At 47.9% G+C, this 19,595-nt stretch overlaps 1 protein-coding gene across 1 annotated transcript in view; it reads right to left on the reverse strand.

The window, feature by feature from the left end:
- CCDC157 (coiled-coil domain containing 157) overlaps positions 1-15,437 on the reverse strand; it is a 204,934-nt gene extending 189,497 nt beyond the window's left edge. The window contains exon 1 of the mRNA XM_086944736.1: positions 15,087-15,437. Coding sequence (XP_086800862.1) covers positions 15,087-15,337 — 251 coding nt within the window. The 5' untranslated portion in view covers positions 15,338-15,437. The remainder of the gene's footprint in view (positions 1-15,086) is intronic.
- Positions 15,438-19,595: the final 4,158 nt, after the last annotated feature.

A 19,595-nucleotide genomic window follows, 5' to 3' on the forward strand; every position in this document is an offset into this window, starting at 1 on the left:
TGTGTAATGTATTATATATGGAGCAAAAGTTTAGTCTATTAAATCAAACAAAAGTGTTTTTTACAGCAGACATGCTGAACTTGTGTATTTGAAGATGCTCTCATATGTGATAAGGAAGAAAATGGTGGCTCAGTGAATTCAACTATTTGCCTAGGATCACATAATTTGAAACCAGTTTATGGGTCTATAGCATTTTAATTAGGTCAAGTAGATTATTTAAGTCACTAGTCCTGCATATCTAGTAACATTTTAAGATTTTTAGAAGCCTGGTAATGGTATCTTCCAATACGTTTTAACCTGTGTCATAAACAAAAGAACACTTCTTTTAATTAGGGTGTGACTACAGAGGACATTGTCTCATCTCAGACCAGGAAGATAGCATTATCTAAATTAGGGTAGGAAATGGATCTCCACTTGCATGTGTATATTTCACTTAACATGTGTGCTTTTGTATGGTGTGCAGTGTAGTGTCTATAGTTTTCCACTATCAGATGTTAGGTCTTTGCACGTGAGAATTATTAGCAGTGCCAATCTTTTTTTATAAATATTTCTATTATTTGTCTCAAATTCTTTTAAGAGCAACTAAACATAGACAAGATAGGACTCACCTAGTGTGTATTGGTTACACACTGTATCATTTAACGGTGAATAGGCCTGTCCATTACGGATCCTTGGCCCTGATTATCTGTGACCTGAACAGCCAATTATCAAGGGCAGAAACATGCTGGCGTAATGTGGATGGATTAAACCATTGTACCTCTAGGTAATTTAGTTGTCTGGATTCCTCACTGTGCATGTGGAACTTTATCTAAGAACTCCCGACCCTTTTTTCTCGAGGTTAAGTCCGCCCTAGTGGTACTATCCTACCAGGGTGGACAGAGGTTTCCTATGATGAAGCATGTCACATGATGTGGGTGAGGCTTCCTCTTCGAAAACGATTAGTCTCTTGCTAGGAATTTCCAAGCCCAAGTAGGGAATTGCCTGAGGTAAAAAACATTTTGGTTGAACTCTTGCAGCTATCGCACCTTGTGTGAGTTTTTCCTGTCTGACAGCAGTGTCAGCCATTGACTGCGCACACTCAGATCACAGGTTCATTCACTCAGGCTGCCCTATGAAGAAATATATGTTACGGATGAAATCCTATCAACATGTGCAATCCTAAAAAGGATGCTCTGATTTGTTTAAAACCTTCACAGCCACAGAGTAATGAGTGCTTCCACAAGTCAGCATCCACTGTGACTGAGGCTGCAAAACTTGTATCAATATGTGTAAAAACCATCTGCCTCTATTTTACCACTTATTCTTAGATCAAAAAGCATTAAACTCCTGTGCATTGTGTGAGATTTCAGGCCTCTGGGGCCTAAATCTCATGGAACAAGTGCCCGAAGAGATGTTGTGCATAAGTTATTATTCAAATGGCCAGATTGTGAGAAGTTGGCCCGATATGCAACGTTCGCTATTCTAGCGACCGCTATGTATCGTTCCAACGACCCTTATGGTGTTTGGTTGTAAGTCAACCTATAGACCAGCTATCCTAGTAGCGTGGATACGAGCAGTCTAAGGCTAAAGACTCGAGAGGGCGTGTTAAGCCAGCTGTTTACCACACATGTACCCCTTGAATACCAAGTGAAAGGACACCACACAAGTGTTATGAAAATAAACAGGATATTTATTGAGAATCACAACAGCCCTGTACTCTTTATGAGGACAGGGTACTAAGCACAAACCAAATCTCTTTAGGAAAATACTTCAAGTGCACAATTAAAACAAGTGTCCGAGGACACGGAAAGTTTAAGGTCTCGGGCGGACCCGATAAGGCAAGTCAGAAGCGAGGGACTCGGGACCCTAGAGTAAAGAGGCTATGCAGGCACCGAAATGCCGAGTTACCTAGCCACGAGGGCTGCGGCTGCACAAGTCTTACAGGCGTCGGGGTCTTCGCTGACGAGCCAGGAGCCGGAAGAAAGGAGTTGCTGGCCGGCGACCAGTGATGAATAGTTCGTAGGGATCCAAGCCTGGATCAGAGATTGTTGATACCTGAAAGCAGAGGGGACCAAGTTCGTACTACTAGCCAGTAGTCAGAGGGTACCAGGAGGGCACCGGTTGGCCGTCACCTCGACCCGGTGGGTGGGCGACGCTAGGCTCTGCAGTCTCACGGACCAGGAGGCGTTGTCGGCGACCACGTCGGAGGTGCGAGCTGTCCCACGAAGGATGATGCTGTCGGCGTCGCTGGGCCCAGGATGGGGCAACAAGCCTTGGCAGATCTCAGGGCCACGTGGTGGGCCTAAGATGGCGTCGTGAGTGGACCAGGAGGGTCCGGGGTGCTTCTCGCAAAGATGGAAGCAAGGGCCAGTCTGGAGCAACCAGACCGGCAGAGTTGTTTGTCGGTCGTCGTCAAGGAAGGGCACAAGCCGGAGGCTAGTGACCAGACAACGTGCTGAGCAGCGAGCAGAAGGGCCCCACGCAGATCGTGGAGATGCTGGGAGACTGCACTTCGGTGCTGGAGCGGCTCAGGGTCGGGGCTTCTCGGACCCCAGAGCACTCACCAGGGAATTGCTTCGAAGGTCGTGCTGGTTAAGAGCGTGCAGGTTCTGATGATGGCCGGTCCCTCGAGGTCTCGTCGCACCCACAGATCACAGCTGAGCTGATGACGTGGGTAGAGGTCAGAGGTGCCAGGGAAGCCGGTTCTCGTCGAGCTGGGCCGTCGGATTCCTTGAGGAAGGACTTACAGCAAACCGCAGAGTTCTTAGATGGTGCCCGCTGATGCAGGGTGACTACTCCTTAGTCACAAGGGAGAAATCTTGAGAAGAGTCTTGAGTGTCCTTTCGTAGAAAGTAGTTCTTGATTCAAAGATGATCTGATTTGGAAGGGTCCCCGCTCCGGCCTTTATTCTAAAGAAAGGGGTGGGTACATGACTAGGTCCTGCCCTAAGGGTGGGACCAGGAAGGGAGGTAGTTACACCCCTCTCCCCTGCCAGACTTTCCCCAGGCCAGGGTTGGTGCCCCTGGAACTGGTTCTGACCGGCAGATGCGTAGTGAGCACCGGGGTGCCACTCCGCAGTCACCTTCTCGCAAAAGCCCTACCTACCCAGAATACACAAACCCTGTCTGGGACGGTGCGAACACCGCCCTCGACAGGAAACCCTTTGTCCAAGCTCTCCTCGCTGGAAGGACTCCCAGCAGCAGGAGGTCAGACTCGTGTCTGTGGTGGCAGCATCCATTTTGTGGAGCTGAGGCTTTAGTTAACTTTAACCGGGGTTCACAGTTACGTACATGTTGTGTCCCTCTAGAAGGGCGGAATGCTAACCTCGTCGCCAGAATTGGTGCGGGGGTAGCATCCCGATTCGTATGACACCTTACTCGACATGTCTTGATAACGCGACACCGAAGTTACCGATGTGGTACGCGTTATCATGGAACAGCCATTGGGTCTTGATTCCGCAAGCTGCAACCGGGCTCGGCTCGGGCCAGAGCCTAGTTCACACGAGCCCACGCACTCTGCCTTCAGGATTGTCAAGGCCTGCCATAGGAGTGACTGATAGAAGCTCGGGTGTCCATGGTATGGTTAGATATAGGGCTACTATATCTAAAGCAAAGTGTGATTACACGACTTCGCCCCAGCTGTCATGCAGCCAGTTGTGTCAAATTTAGGAGGCCAGCCAGGGGTGGCATAATACATGCTGCAGCCCCTGGCGGCCCTGGGTACACCTATGCCCTGCGTTACGGGGTCTGATAAGGTGGCCCAGTACCAATTGGTAAATGCACCTAGGGTACATATCGTAATTTAGAAAGAGAACAGCCAGGCTGTGGGTCTGATTGGCAGGCCCACAGCCAGAGAAAGTCGTAAACCAGTGAAACAAAAGCAAAAAATCTGGGTGATCATAGGATTGCAGACCCTACTCTCCTACATGACCCCCCCCCAAACGTCGGAACAATAAGCTAACCTTGACCAGGTGAGTCTTCTTGTTCTAAGTGGAAATATCTGGAGAGCCCATCGGCATTGCCATGATCAGTACCAGGTCTATGTTCCACTGTAAAGTCCATCCCCTGTAGGGAAATGGACCACCTTAGCAGTTTGGGGTTTTCACCCTTCATCTGATTTAGCCACAAGAGGGGCTTATGGTCGGTCTGAATCTTGAAGTGAGTGCCAAACAAGTATGGCCTCAGCTTCTTCAGGGCCCAAACCACAGCAAAGGCCTCCCTCTCAATAGCTGACCAATTCTTCTCTCTAGGGGTCAGCCTTCTGCTTATAAAAGCAATGGGCTGGTCTTGACCATCGAAATTCAGTTGAGAAAGAACAGCTCCCACACCCAACTCAGAAGCATCTGTTTGGACAATGAATGGTTTGGAGTAGTCCGGACTCTTGAGGATAGGCGCCGTGCACATGGCCTGCTTTAGGTCATCGAATGCTTTTTGACAGCTCGCTGTCCACTGAACCTTTTTTGGCATTTTCTTACTTGTCAGTTCGTTTAATGGTGTCACGATGGAACCATAGTTCCTGACAAACTTCCTATAGTAACCAGTCAGGCCCAAGAAAGCTCGAACCTGAGTCTGGGTGGTTGGAGGAGCCCAGTCCCTGATTGACTGTATCTTGCTCTCCAGTGGCTGAACCTGGCCTCCACCTACAAGGTGGCCCAGGTATACAACCTGTGTCTGCCCTATCTGGCACTTGGTGGCCTTGATAGTGAGGCCTGCTGCTTGCAGAGCCTCTAACGCTTTCCGCAGGTGGACCAGGTGATCCTCCCAGGTGGAGCTAAAGACAGCGATATCGTCAAGATACGCCGCACAGAAGTCATCCAGCCCAGTAAGGACTTGATTCACCAACCTTTGGAAGGTGGCAGGTGCATTTTTCAGACCAAAGGGCATCACCACGAACTGATAATGCCCACCAGGGGTTGAAAATGCGGTTTTAGGCTTGGCGTCCTCAGCTAACCTGATTTGCCAATACCCAGCGGTCAGGTCAAACGTACTTAAGTAGTTGGCCGAAGCCAATCTATCGATAAGCTCGTCTGCCCTTGGTATTGGGTGGGCGTCAGTCTTAGTGACTGCATTGAGACCCCTGTAGTCTACGCAAAACCTCATCTCTCTCTTACCACCCTGGGTGTGAGGTTTCGGCACTAGAACTACGGGACTAGCCCAAGGGCTATCCGAGGGTTCAATGACTCCCAGCTCCAACATTTTCTGCACTTCACTCTTGATGCAGTCTCTAACGTGATCAGGCTGCCGGTAGATTTTACTCTTAACGGGCAGGCTGTCACCAGTGTCAACCTCATGGGTGCACCAATCGGTCTGACTGGGTGTTAGAGAAAACATATGTCTGAACGACTGAAGAACCTGTTTACAGTCGCTCTGTTGATGCTCGGAGAGGCTGCCACAAAAGACAACACCATCTACCGATCCATCGTCAGGGTTCTGAGTGAGCAGGTCGGGGAGAGGGTCACTCTCTTCTTCCTGTCCCTCATCTAGGGCCATGAGCAAACTCATGTCCTTCCTGTCGACATATGCCTTGAGCCTGTTGACATGAAGCACCCTGTGGGGGCTCCGGGGAGTTCCCAGGTCAACCAGGTAGGTGACCTCTCCCTTTTTCTCCAGGATGGTGTAGGGCCCGGACCATTTGTCCTTGAGTGCTGCTGGGGCCACCGGCTCCAACACCCACACCTTCTGTCCGGGCTGGTAAACAGTCAAGACAGCCTTTTGGTCATGCCAAGCTTTTTGGAGTTCTTGGCTGGCCTTAAGGTTTTCAGATGCCTTCTCCATGTACTCAGCCATCCGCGAGCGGAGGCCAAGCACATAGTCCACTATGTTGGCTGCAGGCTTTTTGAGAGGTCTCTCCCATCCTTCCTTCACCAAACACAGGGGTCCTCTTACAGGATGCCCGTACAAAAGTTCAAAAGGGCTGTAGCCAACCCCCTTCTGTGGGACTTCTCTGTAGGCGAACAAGAGGCAGGGGATCAGGACGTCCCATCTACGCCGAAGCTTTTCAGGTAGTCCATGAATCATCCCTTTAAGGGTCCTGTTGAATCTCTCAACAAGCCCATTGCATTGTGGATGATAGGGTGTAGTGAACTTGTAGTTGACACCACATTCCTTCCACATAGCAGTTAAGTAGCTCGACATAAAGTTTGCACCTCTGTCGGAGACGACCTCCTTAGGGAAGCCCACTCTGGAGAATACTCCAACTAGGGCTCTTGCCACAACAGGTGCTGTAGTGGTCCTAAGGGGAATAGCTTCAGGATACCTGGTGGCATGATCCACTACCACCAGTATAAACTTGTGCCCTGATGCTGTCGGTGGTTCCATGGGACCGACGATGTCGATCCCCACCCGTTCAAAGGGCACCCCCACCACAGGCATTGGTATAAGGGGGGCCTTTGTCGTGCCACCTGACTTACCACTGGCTTGGCAAGTGACACAGGAGCGGCAAAACTCCTTGGTATCTTCGTTCATATGAGGCCAGTGAAAGTGTGAGACAAGCCTGTCCCACGTTTTCGTCTGGCCTAAGTGACCTGCTAAGGGAATCTCGTGGGCCAAGGTAAGTAGGAAACCACGCTGAGACAAGGGTACAACCAGCCTCCTGGTCATGCCAGGCTTGGGGTCTCTTGACTCAGTGTACAGGAGTCCATCTTCCCAGTATACCTTGTGGGTACCTGTGGCGTTCCCAGCAGCCTCAGCAGCAGCCTGCTGTCTGAGGGGTTCAAGAGAAGGGCAGTCTAACTGGTCCTTCCCCAGGTCTTCCCTTGAGGGTCCCCCTGAACCCAAGAATTCAACTTGATCAAGTTCGAACTCCCTAGGCTCAGTTTCCCTCAATTCCTGTAGGTCAGCCTCCTCTGAGACTTGATCCACGACCTGGGGCAAGGGGGAAGGCGCAGCCTTAACCCTACCGCTCTTTTTCTTGGGAGATGTCTGGTCCGTTGTTCCAGGATCCAGCACCTGTTCAGTCGGGCATTTCCTGACCTGTGACCTGGTCACAGCAAACACATGTGCTGGCAAACCTAACATTTCCATGTGAGTCCGGTGCTCCACTTCTGACCATTGTGATGACTCCAAATCATTGCCCAACAAACAATCCACTGGGAGGTCTGGACTAACTACAACCTTCTTTTGGCCAGTTACCCCTCCCCAGGAGAAAGCTACAATTGCCATACTGTGATTGGTAGTGACATTGCTTGCATTGGTCACCAGGAATTCCGTACCTGGCATGATCTGTCCAGGGTCCACAAAGTTAGGCGTCACCATGGTGACGCTGGCACAAGTGTCCCTATAGGCCTGAGCCATCTTTCCATTTATGAAAGGCGTCTGTCTGTATTTGCCCAAGGTATTGGGACTTATGTCAGGGGACACGTCCGCGTCCCCTGTACTGACAAGGACAGCCTGAGTGAGTGTGCCAACTAAGTTGTCACGCCCCTCAGAACCCAGGGTTAACCCTACTAAACCCTTGGGAGGCGCACTACCACTGCTGACTGTACTAGGGGGCACAGGTGCCTTAGGGGCTGCAGTGGCAGGAGTCTGCCCTCCTCCTTTCTTGGTGCACTCACTAAACCAGTGAGATTTACTTTTACAGTACTGGCACCATCTTTTGGATTGGCCTTCTTTCTTCTTTTGGGGAGCCTGACCCCCACCCTCTTTGGGTTGTTGGGGACCTGTCGAAGACTTCTGGTCATTTTGTTCCCCCTTAGAATCTTTACCCTTCTGGTCTGCTTTCTTCTGACCACCTTGATTCTGGCCCTGGTTCTGTTTAACTCTCGTACGAACCCATCTGTCTGCCTTCTTTCCCAATTCTTGGGGAGAGGTCAGATCCGAGTCGACAAGATGCTGATGCAACAACTGGTTCTGACAATTGTTTAAAATTTGTTCTCTCATCATCAAATTATACAATCCTTCGTAATCAGTAACCTTACTGCCCAGCAACCAGCCCTCAAAAGCCTTAGTGGCACAATCGACAAAATCAGACCAATCTTGAGACTGCGTCTTCTGGGTATCCCTGAACAGCACCCTGTACTGCTCAGTGGTTAGGCCGAACCCTTCAACGAGTGTATTTTTCAAGACTTGGTAATTGTTCGCATCCTCCACCCTTGTGGTGAGGAGCTTGTCTCTTCCTTTTCCTTCAAAGGAGAGCCACAAGATAGCTGCCCACTGACTCTGGGGTACACCTTGCACAGTGCAGGCCCTCTCCAAAGCAGTAATCCATTTGTGGATGTCGTCCCCTTGTTTAAAGGGGGGCACTATCTTACCAAGGTGTTTTGTATCAAAACTCCTTTCCCTATTGCTAGGTATATTGCTGCCACCAGTGGGGACCGCCCCACTTAACTGTTGCTCTCTAGCAAAGGCAAGCCTCTCTTTGGCCAGGGCAAGTTCTTCCCTTTCGATCCTCAGATTAGCTGCCCTTTCCTTAGCTTCGTACACTCTCCGCTGAGGGGACGTCATCCCTTGTTGCGAAGAGTTGTGAGAGCCATTGGTTTGAAGGGATCTGCCAGAGCCTCTTGACAGAGATCTGGCTCGTCCATTCCCAATGTTAAGCTGACCTGATAGTGGTCCCAGGAGTCCCCCAGTACCACTGTCATGTTTGCTTAAGTTGGACCTGCTTAGTCTAACGACTTCTACCTGTCCCTTATCTGCCTCATCCCCAGAGGGATCCTCATCCTCATCCTCCTCCACATCTTCGTTCTCGGTTGCGAGGTGGATGAGGTCAGGATCGTCTCTGGTTCCCTCGAGGGGAGGCATGTCTCCTTCTGGATTAGAAGGGCTAAGAAGCTTCTCAGCCTTTCTGGCATCATAAGTCTCTAGGAGACCAATCAGAAAGGAGGTGGTGGGGTTAGCCCCTTGCTTAATCTTCCTAGAGGTACATACTTGTCGTAACTCATGAAAGTTAAGCGCAGTATATCTTGAAGGGATGACCTGTGGAGGGTCAACTGACACAAGGGGAGACTCAGAGTTTCCTCCTTTGTCCGACATACTGTTTCTAGTGTGGTGTAAGTGATGCACCTACCTACACTATGGGTTTACCTACTGTTCCCTTGCTAAGAGTTGCAGCCAAGGTGTGCTAAGCCTTGAGGAGCTGCAACAGCTGGTTCAGTAGAACTCAGAGTATTCTAAGCTTTAGTTATATGTACTAACAGTACTTATGCGATCTTTCAACCAGATATTCTTAAGATACGTGTGGTAAAACAACAGCAAGCTCAAATCCCACCCGCTGCTCACCAATGTGAGAAGTTGGCCCGATATGCAACGTTCGCTATTCTAGCGACCGCTATGTATCGTTCCAACGACCCTTATGGTGTTTGGTTGTAAGTCAACCTATAGACCAGCTATCCTAGTAGCGTGGATACGAGCAGTCTAAGGCTAAAGACTCGAGAGGGCGTGTTAAGCCAGCTGTTTACCACACATGTACCCCTTGAATACCAAGTGAAAGGACACCACACAAGTGTTATGAAAATAAACAGGATATTTATTGAGAATCACAACAGCCCTGTACTCTTTATGAGGACAGGGTACTAAGCACAAACCAAATCTCTTTAGGAAAATACTTCAAGTGCACAATTAAAACAAGTGTCCGAGGACACGGAAAGTTTAAGGTCTCGGGCGGACCCGATAAGGCAAGTCAGAAGCGAGGGACTCGGGACCCTAGAGTAAAGAGGCTATGCAGGCACCGAAATGCCGAGTTACCTAGCCACGAGGGCTGCGGCTGCACAAGTCTTACAGGCGTTGGGGTCTTCGCTGACGAGCCAGGAGCCGGAAGAAAGGAGTTGCTGGCCGGCGACCAGTGATGAATAGTTCGTAGGGATCCAAGCCTGGATCAGAGATTGTTGATACCTGAAAGCAGAGGGGACCAAGTTCGTACTACTAGCCAGTAGTCAGAGGGTACCAGGAGGGCACCGGTTGGCCGTCACCTCGACCCGGTGGGTGGGCGACGCTAGGCTCTGCAGTCTCACGGACCAGGAGGCGTTGTCGGCGACCACGTCGGAGGTGCGAGCTGTCCCACGAAGGATGATGCTGTCGGCGTCGCTGGGCCCAGGATGGGGCAACAAGCCTTGGCAGATCTCAGGGCCACGTGGTGGGCCTAAGATGGCGTCGTGAGTGGACCAGGAGGGTCCGGGGTGCTTCTCGCAAAGATGGAAGCAAGGGCCAGTCTGGAGCAACCAGACCGGCAGAGTTGTTTGTCGGTCGTCGTCAAGGAAGGGCACAAGCCGGAGGCTAGTGACCAGACAACGTGCTGAGCAGCGAGCAGAAGGGCCCCACGCAGATCGTGGAGATGCTGGGAGACTGCACTTCGGTGCTGGAGCGGCTCAGGGTCGGGGCTTCTCGGACCCCAGAGCACTCACCAGGGAATTGCTTCGAAGGTCGTGCTGGTTAAGAGCGTGCAGGTTCTGATGATGGCCGGTCCCTCGAGGTCTCGTCGCACCCACAGATCACAGCTGAGCTGATGACGTGGGTAGAGGTCAGAGGTGCCAGGGAAGCCGGTTCTCGTCGAGCTGGGCCGTCGGATTCCTTGAGGAAGGACTTACAGCAAACCGCAGAGTTCTTAGATGGTGCCCGCTGATGCAGGGTGACTACTCCTTAGTCACAAGGGAGAAATCTTGAGAAGAGTCTTGAGTGTCCTTTCGTAGAAAGTAGTTCTTGATTCAAAGATGATCTGATTTGGAAGGGTCCCCGCTCCGGCCTTTATTCTAAAGAAAGGGGTGGGTACATGACTAGGTCCTGCCCTAAGGGTGGGACCAGGAAGGGAGGTAGTTACACCCCTCTCCCCTGCCAGACTTTCCCCAGGCCAGGGTTGGTGCCCCTGGAACTGGTTCTGACCGGCAGATGCGTAGTGAGCACCGGGGTGCCACTCCGCAGTCACCTTCTCGCAAAAGCCCTACCTACCCAGAATACACAAACCCTGTCTGGGACGGTGCGAACACCGCCCTCGACAGGAAACCCTTTGTCCAAGCTCTCCTCGCTGGAAGGACTCCCAGCAGCAGGAGGTCAGACTCGTGTCTGTGGTGGCAGCATCCATTTTGTGGAGCTGAGGCTTTAGTTAACTTTAACCGGGGTTCACAGTTACGTACATGTCGTGTCCCTCTAGAAGGGCGGAATGCTAACCTCGTCGCCAGAATTGGTGCGGGGGTAGCATCCCGATTCGTATGACACCTTACTCGACATGTCTTGATAACGCGACACCGAAGTTACCGATGTGGTACGCGTTATCATGGAACAGCCATTGGGTCTTGATTCCGCAAGCTGCAACCGGGCTCGGCTCGGGCCAGAGCCTAGTTCACACGAGCCCACGCACTCTGCCTTCAGGATTGTCAAGGCCTGCCATAGGAGTGACTGATAGGAGCTCGGGTGTCCATGGTATGGTTAGATATAGGGCTACTATATCTAAAGCAAAGTGTGATTACACGACTTCGCCCCAGCTGTCATGCAGCCAGTTGTGTCAAATTTAGGAGGCCAGCCAGGGGTGGCATAATACATGCTGCAGCCCCTGGCGGCCCTGGGTACACCTATGCCCTGCGTTACGGGGTCTGATAAGGTGGCCCAGTACCAATTGGTAAATGCACCTAGGGTACATATCGTAATTTAGAAAGAGAACAGCCAGGCTGTGGGTCTGATTGGCAGGCCCACAGCCAGAGAAAGTCGTAAACCAGTGAAACAAAAGCAAAAAATCTGGGTGATCATAGGATTACAGACCCTACTCTCCTACACAGATTGTCAGAAAAGTCCACTCCAAACTATCCCAATTGTATTTTTAGTGATAGGTCCTTTGATTTTCCTATTTCCAAGTCTGCCCTTCTTAGCCGGAGCATAAGATGGCTTTTCAATCAGAGTAGCTCCTCGTTCCAAACCATCTCCATCTTTTCTCCAGGTAAGTAATGTCCCAGGGTCTGTTTAATCGACGATTGTATCACTTTAAGAGGAAAAGCTCTTCTATTCAATAAACTTCAAGTAAGATAATTAAGCATATTATGCTAGTAATTGTTCATTGTTGCCATAGCGGGTGATATTGTATTTGTTTTATGTAATTCAGTCTTTACATGTAAATAAAACCACTGAAGGGATGCAGTTTTCCTAATTGTTCAGTGAATCCAACACCACAGAAACCCATTTTAGTTTTTGTGAAATTAGTAAGGTAGAACTATCTCACATAATTTAAGTTAAATGTAATTTGCAGAACAGTAATAGGACAGTTATGCAGAAAATGCATTTGAGTGCTGAGCTGTCAATGGCTGCAAGGAATATGCAGGATCTGAATCCTGTATTCGCAAATCATACAAAGAATTCTGCATTCAGAAATGATACAAAGTGCAACTCATATTTATTAGTTTGCATTTTTGTAAAGATCTAGCATTTCACTTCAGCATCACACATATCTGCTGTGTGCCAAGCATAGGTGAATTATACTCTCATACACAAGGGCTCCAGTAATGCAGCTCATCAAACTGGAGATCCACCATGGCATTGGGCCGTAGCCTTTGAGAGTATTGCTGGCTCCTACGTGTAGTTGGTGGTCCTTAGAACTTAGATGGAGGATGGAGTGGGCTCATTGCTGTTGATTTGATAGTCAATTTAGAATTACTTATATGGTGATTATGGCCAAATGTAGTGGGGACCACATTTCTGTTGATATGGTGGTCAGTTTCCTCCGCAGGCTTTATAAAGAGTGCATATTGTTTTAAGTTGTAATATGTTCTCCATGAAGAGCCAACGAAACTCTTCAAACAATGTTTTGTTCCTGATTCTTCAAGTTAAAACACAATATATCCACCTGATTCTTCAGCCTTTTTTTTTTTTAACTTAGCCACCCCAGCGAGCTTATTTTTCAGTAGTGGAGCCAGGAGAGAACCACAGCCCTTTTGCTTCTTGGGAGCAGAAGGGCTGTTTTAAATGTAACAAATTGGAAGCTGTTTGTCACAATTTCTGTGATTTGTTGTGAAAAGAAGAGCTGTAGCTCAGAGAAGATTCCTGTATTTTTCTTTTTCTGCGTGGGTTAGGGGTTAGACTCATGTTTTTGAGGCAGTGTTCTAATTCAGCCTCCTGAACCCCAGATCTTGGTTTTGGATCCAATGGGGAAACCAGACTGATTTAAAGCTAGTTTATAGTAGAAGAAATGTCTGCTTTCTAACAGAGAGCTTATGAAAGCAGCATGTGCCCATAAAGCATCTTCTCCAATCGGATGCCAAATGATATAGAACTCTCGGAATACATTGTGCTTATGTAGGGGGTACCGCCTTTCGCAGTGTACACGGGGATTTTGTAGAATACAGTTAGGACTATATTAACAGCATTTGATGATCACCTCCCATTTACGAAGGAAGGAAGGAAGGAAGGAAGTAAAGACATGACTTTAGCACCACAGCTGTATATTTGTATTATGTGCCCGAAAAGTGGTGAAGTTAGCACTAAGAAGACATTTATGGCATTTAAGCACTCTATGTACAAATAACTATGCATCTGAGACAGGCTAATCAAATCGTGTTTTTTAAATCAGAGATGTGTCTTCCCATTTGTAACCACACAGCAGATGTGTGATTGCTTCAGGCAGAGGCTGCACCTAAGTAATATAAAATACCAATGACTGTCTTATTTTAATCTGTTGCTTTTCTTCTAATATAAATAACCAGATCAGCCGCAGGGGAATCCTTGAGAATCCAGCAAGTTCCTGCAACGTCTCAAGAAAAAAATGATTGGTCCATTGTGGCTTATACGGTTGACAAATTTAGTAGTGTTAAAACTTTGTATTATTCACTACCCGGGTCATCAAGAAATGCTCACTGGTGTCAGAAAGGGTAGTTTCTATGCTCTTGATGAGTCTGCAACCTGGCTGGCAGATGTTGAGTATGTTGTTAGCTTTCAGTTTGTAGTTAGTGAGTGGCCTAATCTTTAAAGACCTTACAGAGAAGGAAGGTTAGATATTATGCTTTTATTATCTGTTGTCAATTAGTTCAACAACAGGACTGTTATAGTATACTTGGCTCCCTTGTGACTGACTATTCCTTGTAAGTGGGGTGCATTCAGTATTTCCATAACTGGTGAAATGATGGTGCTGACAGAGTTAAACTGCCAGGACTCCTGATGCTTGGAATAGCTAATAAGGTGTAGGTTTTTAGAAGGAGATCCAGGACAAATAGAGTTTACGGAGGGGGATGCAAGAGGTAAATAGAAAAAATATTTATGGGTTATTCCAAACAGTGGTCCAGGCTCTCTCTATTTTGTACAGACAAATGTAATCAACATTCTCGTAGAATTACGTAGAGGTCAGTGAAATATTCCTGTTTATTCAAATTCTGTAACCTTGCTGAGGGTTCTGAAGGTCTAGTTGGCTGCTCATTCTTCGTAATAGTGAGTTTTTTTGGCCCATGTATACATGAGTTTCTAACCTCTAATGTGGAGCATGCAGCAGAATTTGCTGGCAACATCAAATAGTTTCTTCCACCAGGTTGTTTCCACGCGGTGTACCTTGGGGAGGTTGAGTGGGTGCGTAGATTCTGATTAGTGATTTATATTACTTTTGTGGAAATTACTCCTTGTGTGCACATTAGGAGACGCTACACCGTCGTGTATAGATTAAACCATTGTTTCCACGTACCTTTATATGTACCAGGACCAAGTCAAACCACCTGTTGGCTGCCATTTCAACAGATTTTGGTTATTTTCCAAACCCAAGGCCACTGTGCCAAGGGTGCACGCAATTTGCCTTCCAAAATAGAATAGGCAATGTGAACTCCTTTTGCATATTTGATTTCTTACTATTAGCTGTTCAAGCCTCAATTAAAGTTAGAAAATAACAGAAGAGCAGAAATTATTTAATCATCAAAATCCAAGCTGACAGTTGCATTTATGTAGCACAATACCTTTCTGCAGCTAATAAAAAAATGTATGCTACAAAGTGGAGAAGGTAGAAATTATGCTGTGTCGTCTACTGGTGGTGTGACTTTTTACTTGTGACTTCTTGTAAAGTATTTTGGGGAAATTCCCTATACAGATTAGATCTTCAACATGAGCAAAATCTAAAAACCAGGTCACAGCAGTTTTATTGGCACTAACCAAAAATCAAATAATTTCAGCATTTTAGTAGCAATATCCTTTAAAAAAAATCTGGGTGATCTTTCTTACCGATCAATTACCAGCTCTAGTAAAACAACGTGGGAGTGCTGGGTGAACTCGGGGTCTCCCTCCACGTGGTCATAACGCTCTAGCAGTATCACCAAGTCTAGGTCACAGGAGACCTTATCAGGGAACTTCCAGGAAGGGTAGCGCAGTGCACCCACTCTGGAGAAGACGTCGATGATGGCCCCCTGCAGGTCCATTATGTCCTTTCTCAGGCTATCCATGACTGTGCTGCTCCCCAGTAGATGAGCCATCATCACGTGTCCTCTTCAAACAACTGTGCAGGAGGGCCAAGGATGGAACACAGAAAGAACCCCCTATGTCGCATGGGTCCACAACAAAAGGAACTTCAGCTAAAACTGTGAATGAGAAGAAAATAACGAATTAACTAATTCTGGGTAAAATAAAACAGTTAGCAATCTGATCTGCTGAAATCTTAGCATGCACTGCAGGATAGTTTGAATTATAAACAGTGTACAAAAACAATACAGAACTTTGTTTCTTTGTATTTTGTCTAGGTAGCCTTGGCTATGAAAATATTTACAAATTGGAGAAGCGGTCATTGTGTAATAAAAACCTGCATATGCAGGGTACAATTAGTGCAAAGGTGTTGAGAGAGTGCAAGGGTGGGTAATAGTAAGGAGGAGACATAAGCAATGTGTGGATGACCCCAAGTGTCTTTTGCAGAGTACCATTGTTGATGGGAAGTGATGAAGAGGTAACAATGGCTTGCAAAAAGTGAAATGATTTAAATCAGCATGTGCTTGCCTCTCTGTATGTGTTGAGGTGGTGTTTGTTTCTAGGGCTTTGCCATGCTCGGATAGATGCTATCTTTATTGATGGTAGCCTTAGTCAGTGAACTAACAAGGATTGTTTGTGGACTAATGCCAGCAAGGAAAAGATCTCCAATACTCACTGCGTTATGGGTCAGTAAAAGACAGACAAAATTGTGGTGAAGTGGGCTTGGTAAAAAAGAACTTTGCAGAAAAATGCAAAGCTGGATGTTCCATATGCAGGTATAATTATTGATGAGATTACAGTTTCTCAGCATATTTCAATGAATGAATGAATGAATGGGGAATTTATGGTGCGCAAACTTAACCCAGAGGGCATCAAGGTGCAAGACACACACAAACATACAGTCTCAGAGAAGCGGATGCCAGGACATTAGTAAGCCTGAGAGAAGAGCCAGGTTTTTAAAGGTTTGCGGAAAATCCCCAGTGAGGGTTGACTAGAAAGTTCAGGTGGGAGGGAATTCCATAGCTTAGGGGCCAAGGTGGAGAAGGCTCTTCCTCCCCACTTCGCATTTTTAAATCTGGGAACCGAAAGCAGATTTCTAGAGGCCGAGCGAAGGGTTCTGCTGGGAATGTAGGCGCTCACAAGAAACCTGATACCTTCAGAGCCCAATCCGAAAACTGCCCTGTGGGCTATGCAAAGGATCTTGAAAGAAATTCTGAAATGGATAGGGAGCCAGTGAAGATCTTTCCTGGCCTGAGTTGCAGATGCGATCCTAGGGAGGTTCAAGACCATCCTGGCTGCGGCGTTTTGTACCATCTGGAGGCGATGGACAGACCTCTTATTTATGCCGCAATAAAGTGCATTGCAATAATCAAGCCTGGAGGAAACAAGGGCAACTGTTGACTGTTTGCGGGCATCAGCGACAGATAGGGGGCAATCTTTCTAAGCGTCTGAATGATGGCACAACAGGTGGACACCATTCTGTTGACCTGGAGGTAGAAGGAGAGGGCCGGATCTATCAATACGCCAAGATTCCTGGCGGAACGGGTCGGGCGGGGGCAGTCCCCCAAAGAGGAAGGCCACCAATCCTCAGACCAAATATCTTGATTTCCTCCAAAAATCAAGACATCTGTCTTTTCCCCGTTCAATTTTAAGAAGTTTCGTACCATCCATTGTGATACTGCCTCCATACATGCTCTGAATTTAAGGGCTTAGTTGTTTACCGACTGAGCAATAGAGACCATAATCTGAGTATCGTCGGCGTACGACAAAACCTGGAATTCAAAAATCGTACCACTTCGACAAGTGGTGTTACATAGATGTTAAATAGCGGCGGGCTTAAGGAGGAGCCCTGCGGTACCCCACATTGCACATACTGGGAGGGGGACAGAAAGTTGCCCAATTTTACTCTCTGCTTTCTTTGGTGAAGGATGGAAGAGAGGAGACTAAGGGTGATCCCGCCCACCCCTATCCCTTCAAGCCTGTCCACCAGGATCGAAGGAGACAGGGTGTCAAAGGCTGCCGTGAGATCGAGCAGCACCAGTAGCGTAGTCTGGCCCCTATCGACCTCAGAACGGATGTTGTAGATCACAACTCTGATGGTCGACTCAGTGTTGTGAGCAGCACGAAACCCATGTTGAGAGATGTCCAGCAGTAGGAGGTCAGATGGCAATTGAGATGGGCCGCAAGTATCTTGGCCGGGGCCTGGGAGTAGTGAAATAGGCCGACGTTTTTTAGGACTCCCGGATTCAGAGAAGCCTTCTTAAGAATAGGCTTGACAACTGCGGTTTTTCAGAATATGGGGAAAATACCCTCGGTGATGGCCAAGTTCATGACCTCTAGAAGGGGAGGAAGAGCGACCTCTCTGCAGGCCTTCAGGGTTTTTAGAGGACAAGGGTCCAACGGCGAGCATGACTTGGTGGCGTCAAGGAGGCAATTTAGTTCTTCCAGGGTCAGAAGAGGAAAGCCTGCGAAACCGAAATTGGGGCCAGATTCAGAGACCTCATCCTGGGAAGGGAAAGGAGGAGGAAGTGGGGATGCACAGTTAGTATCCAACTCCAAATTGAGGATTTTAAGGTAGTTGTCAATCTCAGCAATTTTTGAGTGGAAGAAGCTTGCGATATTATCGCAGAGCTCCTGTGTCTTGACTACGGGGTCAGCTGCTTTAGGTGTCGACAGAGTATCAATGATTTTGAAGATCAATCAATAGTCATTTATAGAGCGCACAGCTACCTCTGAGGAGGTGTCCAGGCAGACTAGCGAAAGACCAACAGGGAGACTACACCTGAGTAAAGAGACAGGTTTTTACAGCTTTCCTAAACTCCACTTCTGTCTCAATCAGGAGCAGAGCAGGGCATTCCAGAGTTTTCCAGTTCTTACCGAGAATGACCTGCCACCTTGTCAGGTTTTGATATACCGTGTGACCCGAAGTGTCGCAAGTGATTGGATCTCAGTGTCTGTTCCTGCTGATAAAGACTAAGTCTCTGCTTGAGATACATGGGCCAAAGCCCCTGGTTGCTCTGAAGGCCAGAGTCAGAGACTTAAACTCTATCCTCCTGATCAGCGTAAGGTAGCCCCAGATAAATGATATTAGCATAATCCAGCTGAGAGGTCACCAGTGAGTGCACCATGACCTAATGCCTCTACTCCGGCAGAGAGCGTATGAGTTTCCTGTTGGATCTCAGCTTCCAAAAGCATGTGGAAGAGATCTGTCAGACTTGTGTCATTAATGAGAGATCCGTATCCAGTCTGATTCCTAGTTTTCTTGCTGAGGCAGCTGGGATTGGGGGTGGGGAGGGTTCAACTCCATAAGCCACCAGAGATTCGATGTTGGAGGTGGTGCCTGATTGAAGAATAGGACCTCGGTATTATCAGCATTCAGTTTTAGGCAATTACCATTCATCCAGATAGAAATAATTTTCAGGAATTCCTTACATTTGTGGAAGGCAGCCATGGAGTCTTCTTTAAAACAGAATACCAGCTGCATGTCATCCGCATAGGAAAATATCTTCACATCTCAAGATACGATAAGAGTGGCCAGTGGGGCAAAGTAAAGATTCAAAAGCAACGGGTTCAAGGCCAAGCATTGTGTCTCTCCGCACAGCAATGGTTACGGTGAAGATGAGAAAGGACGAAGAAAGACCTGTTGGGAACGGTCTCCCAGGAAGGACTGAATCCATGACAGTGCCATCCCCTGTATGCCTAAATGGCTTAATCTCCACAACAGGATCAGGTGAGCGGCCATATTGAATGCTACTGATAGGTCTGAAAGTACTACCATGGCAGATGCGCCACCGTACACAGTCTCTCTCACTGATTCAGAGACTTCTAGCACAGCAGTCTCTGTGCTGTATGCAGCTCGGAAGCCTGATTGAGAATCATGTAGGAGGCCACTGAACTTCTGCTAAATCAGCTGGATTTAAACACTAATTTTAACCAGGGGGCCAGCATTCTAAAGAACTGAGACGGGCAATGGTCCTCCGGAGAGCCAGAATTGCACTTCAGGAGTTCCAACAATGAGGCCTCAGGTGACATAGAGAGGAATTCTGAGACGAAAGTAAGGGAATCTGTGGGCCATCATTGCTGGTTAGCTGCGGGTCCTACATCCAGTAGAAATGAGGAATAAAGTTTTGGGATTTTTTTCTCAAAGAAATCTGAAAGGCTGGTACAAAGACACGGAGAGGAGTGGAAGGTACTATTGATCGCTGCCGGGCTGGTAAAGGAGTTTACAATATTAAAAATGTATTTAGTGGAGTTATCTGAGCTCTTAATATGACT

The sequence above is a fragment of the Lissotriton vulgaris genome, chromosome 11 (genome assembly GCF_964263255.1).
Source record: "Lissotriton vulgaris chromosome 11, aLisVul1.2, whole genome shotgun sequence".
In the NCBI taxonomy this organism is placed as follows: Eukaryota; Metazoa; Chordata; class Amphibia; order Caudata; family Salamandridae; genus Lissotriton; species Lissotriton vulgaris.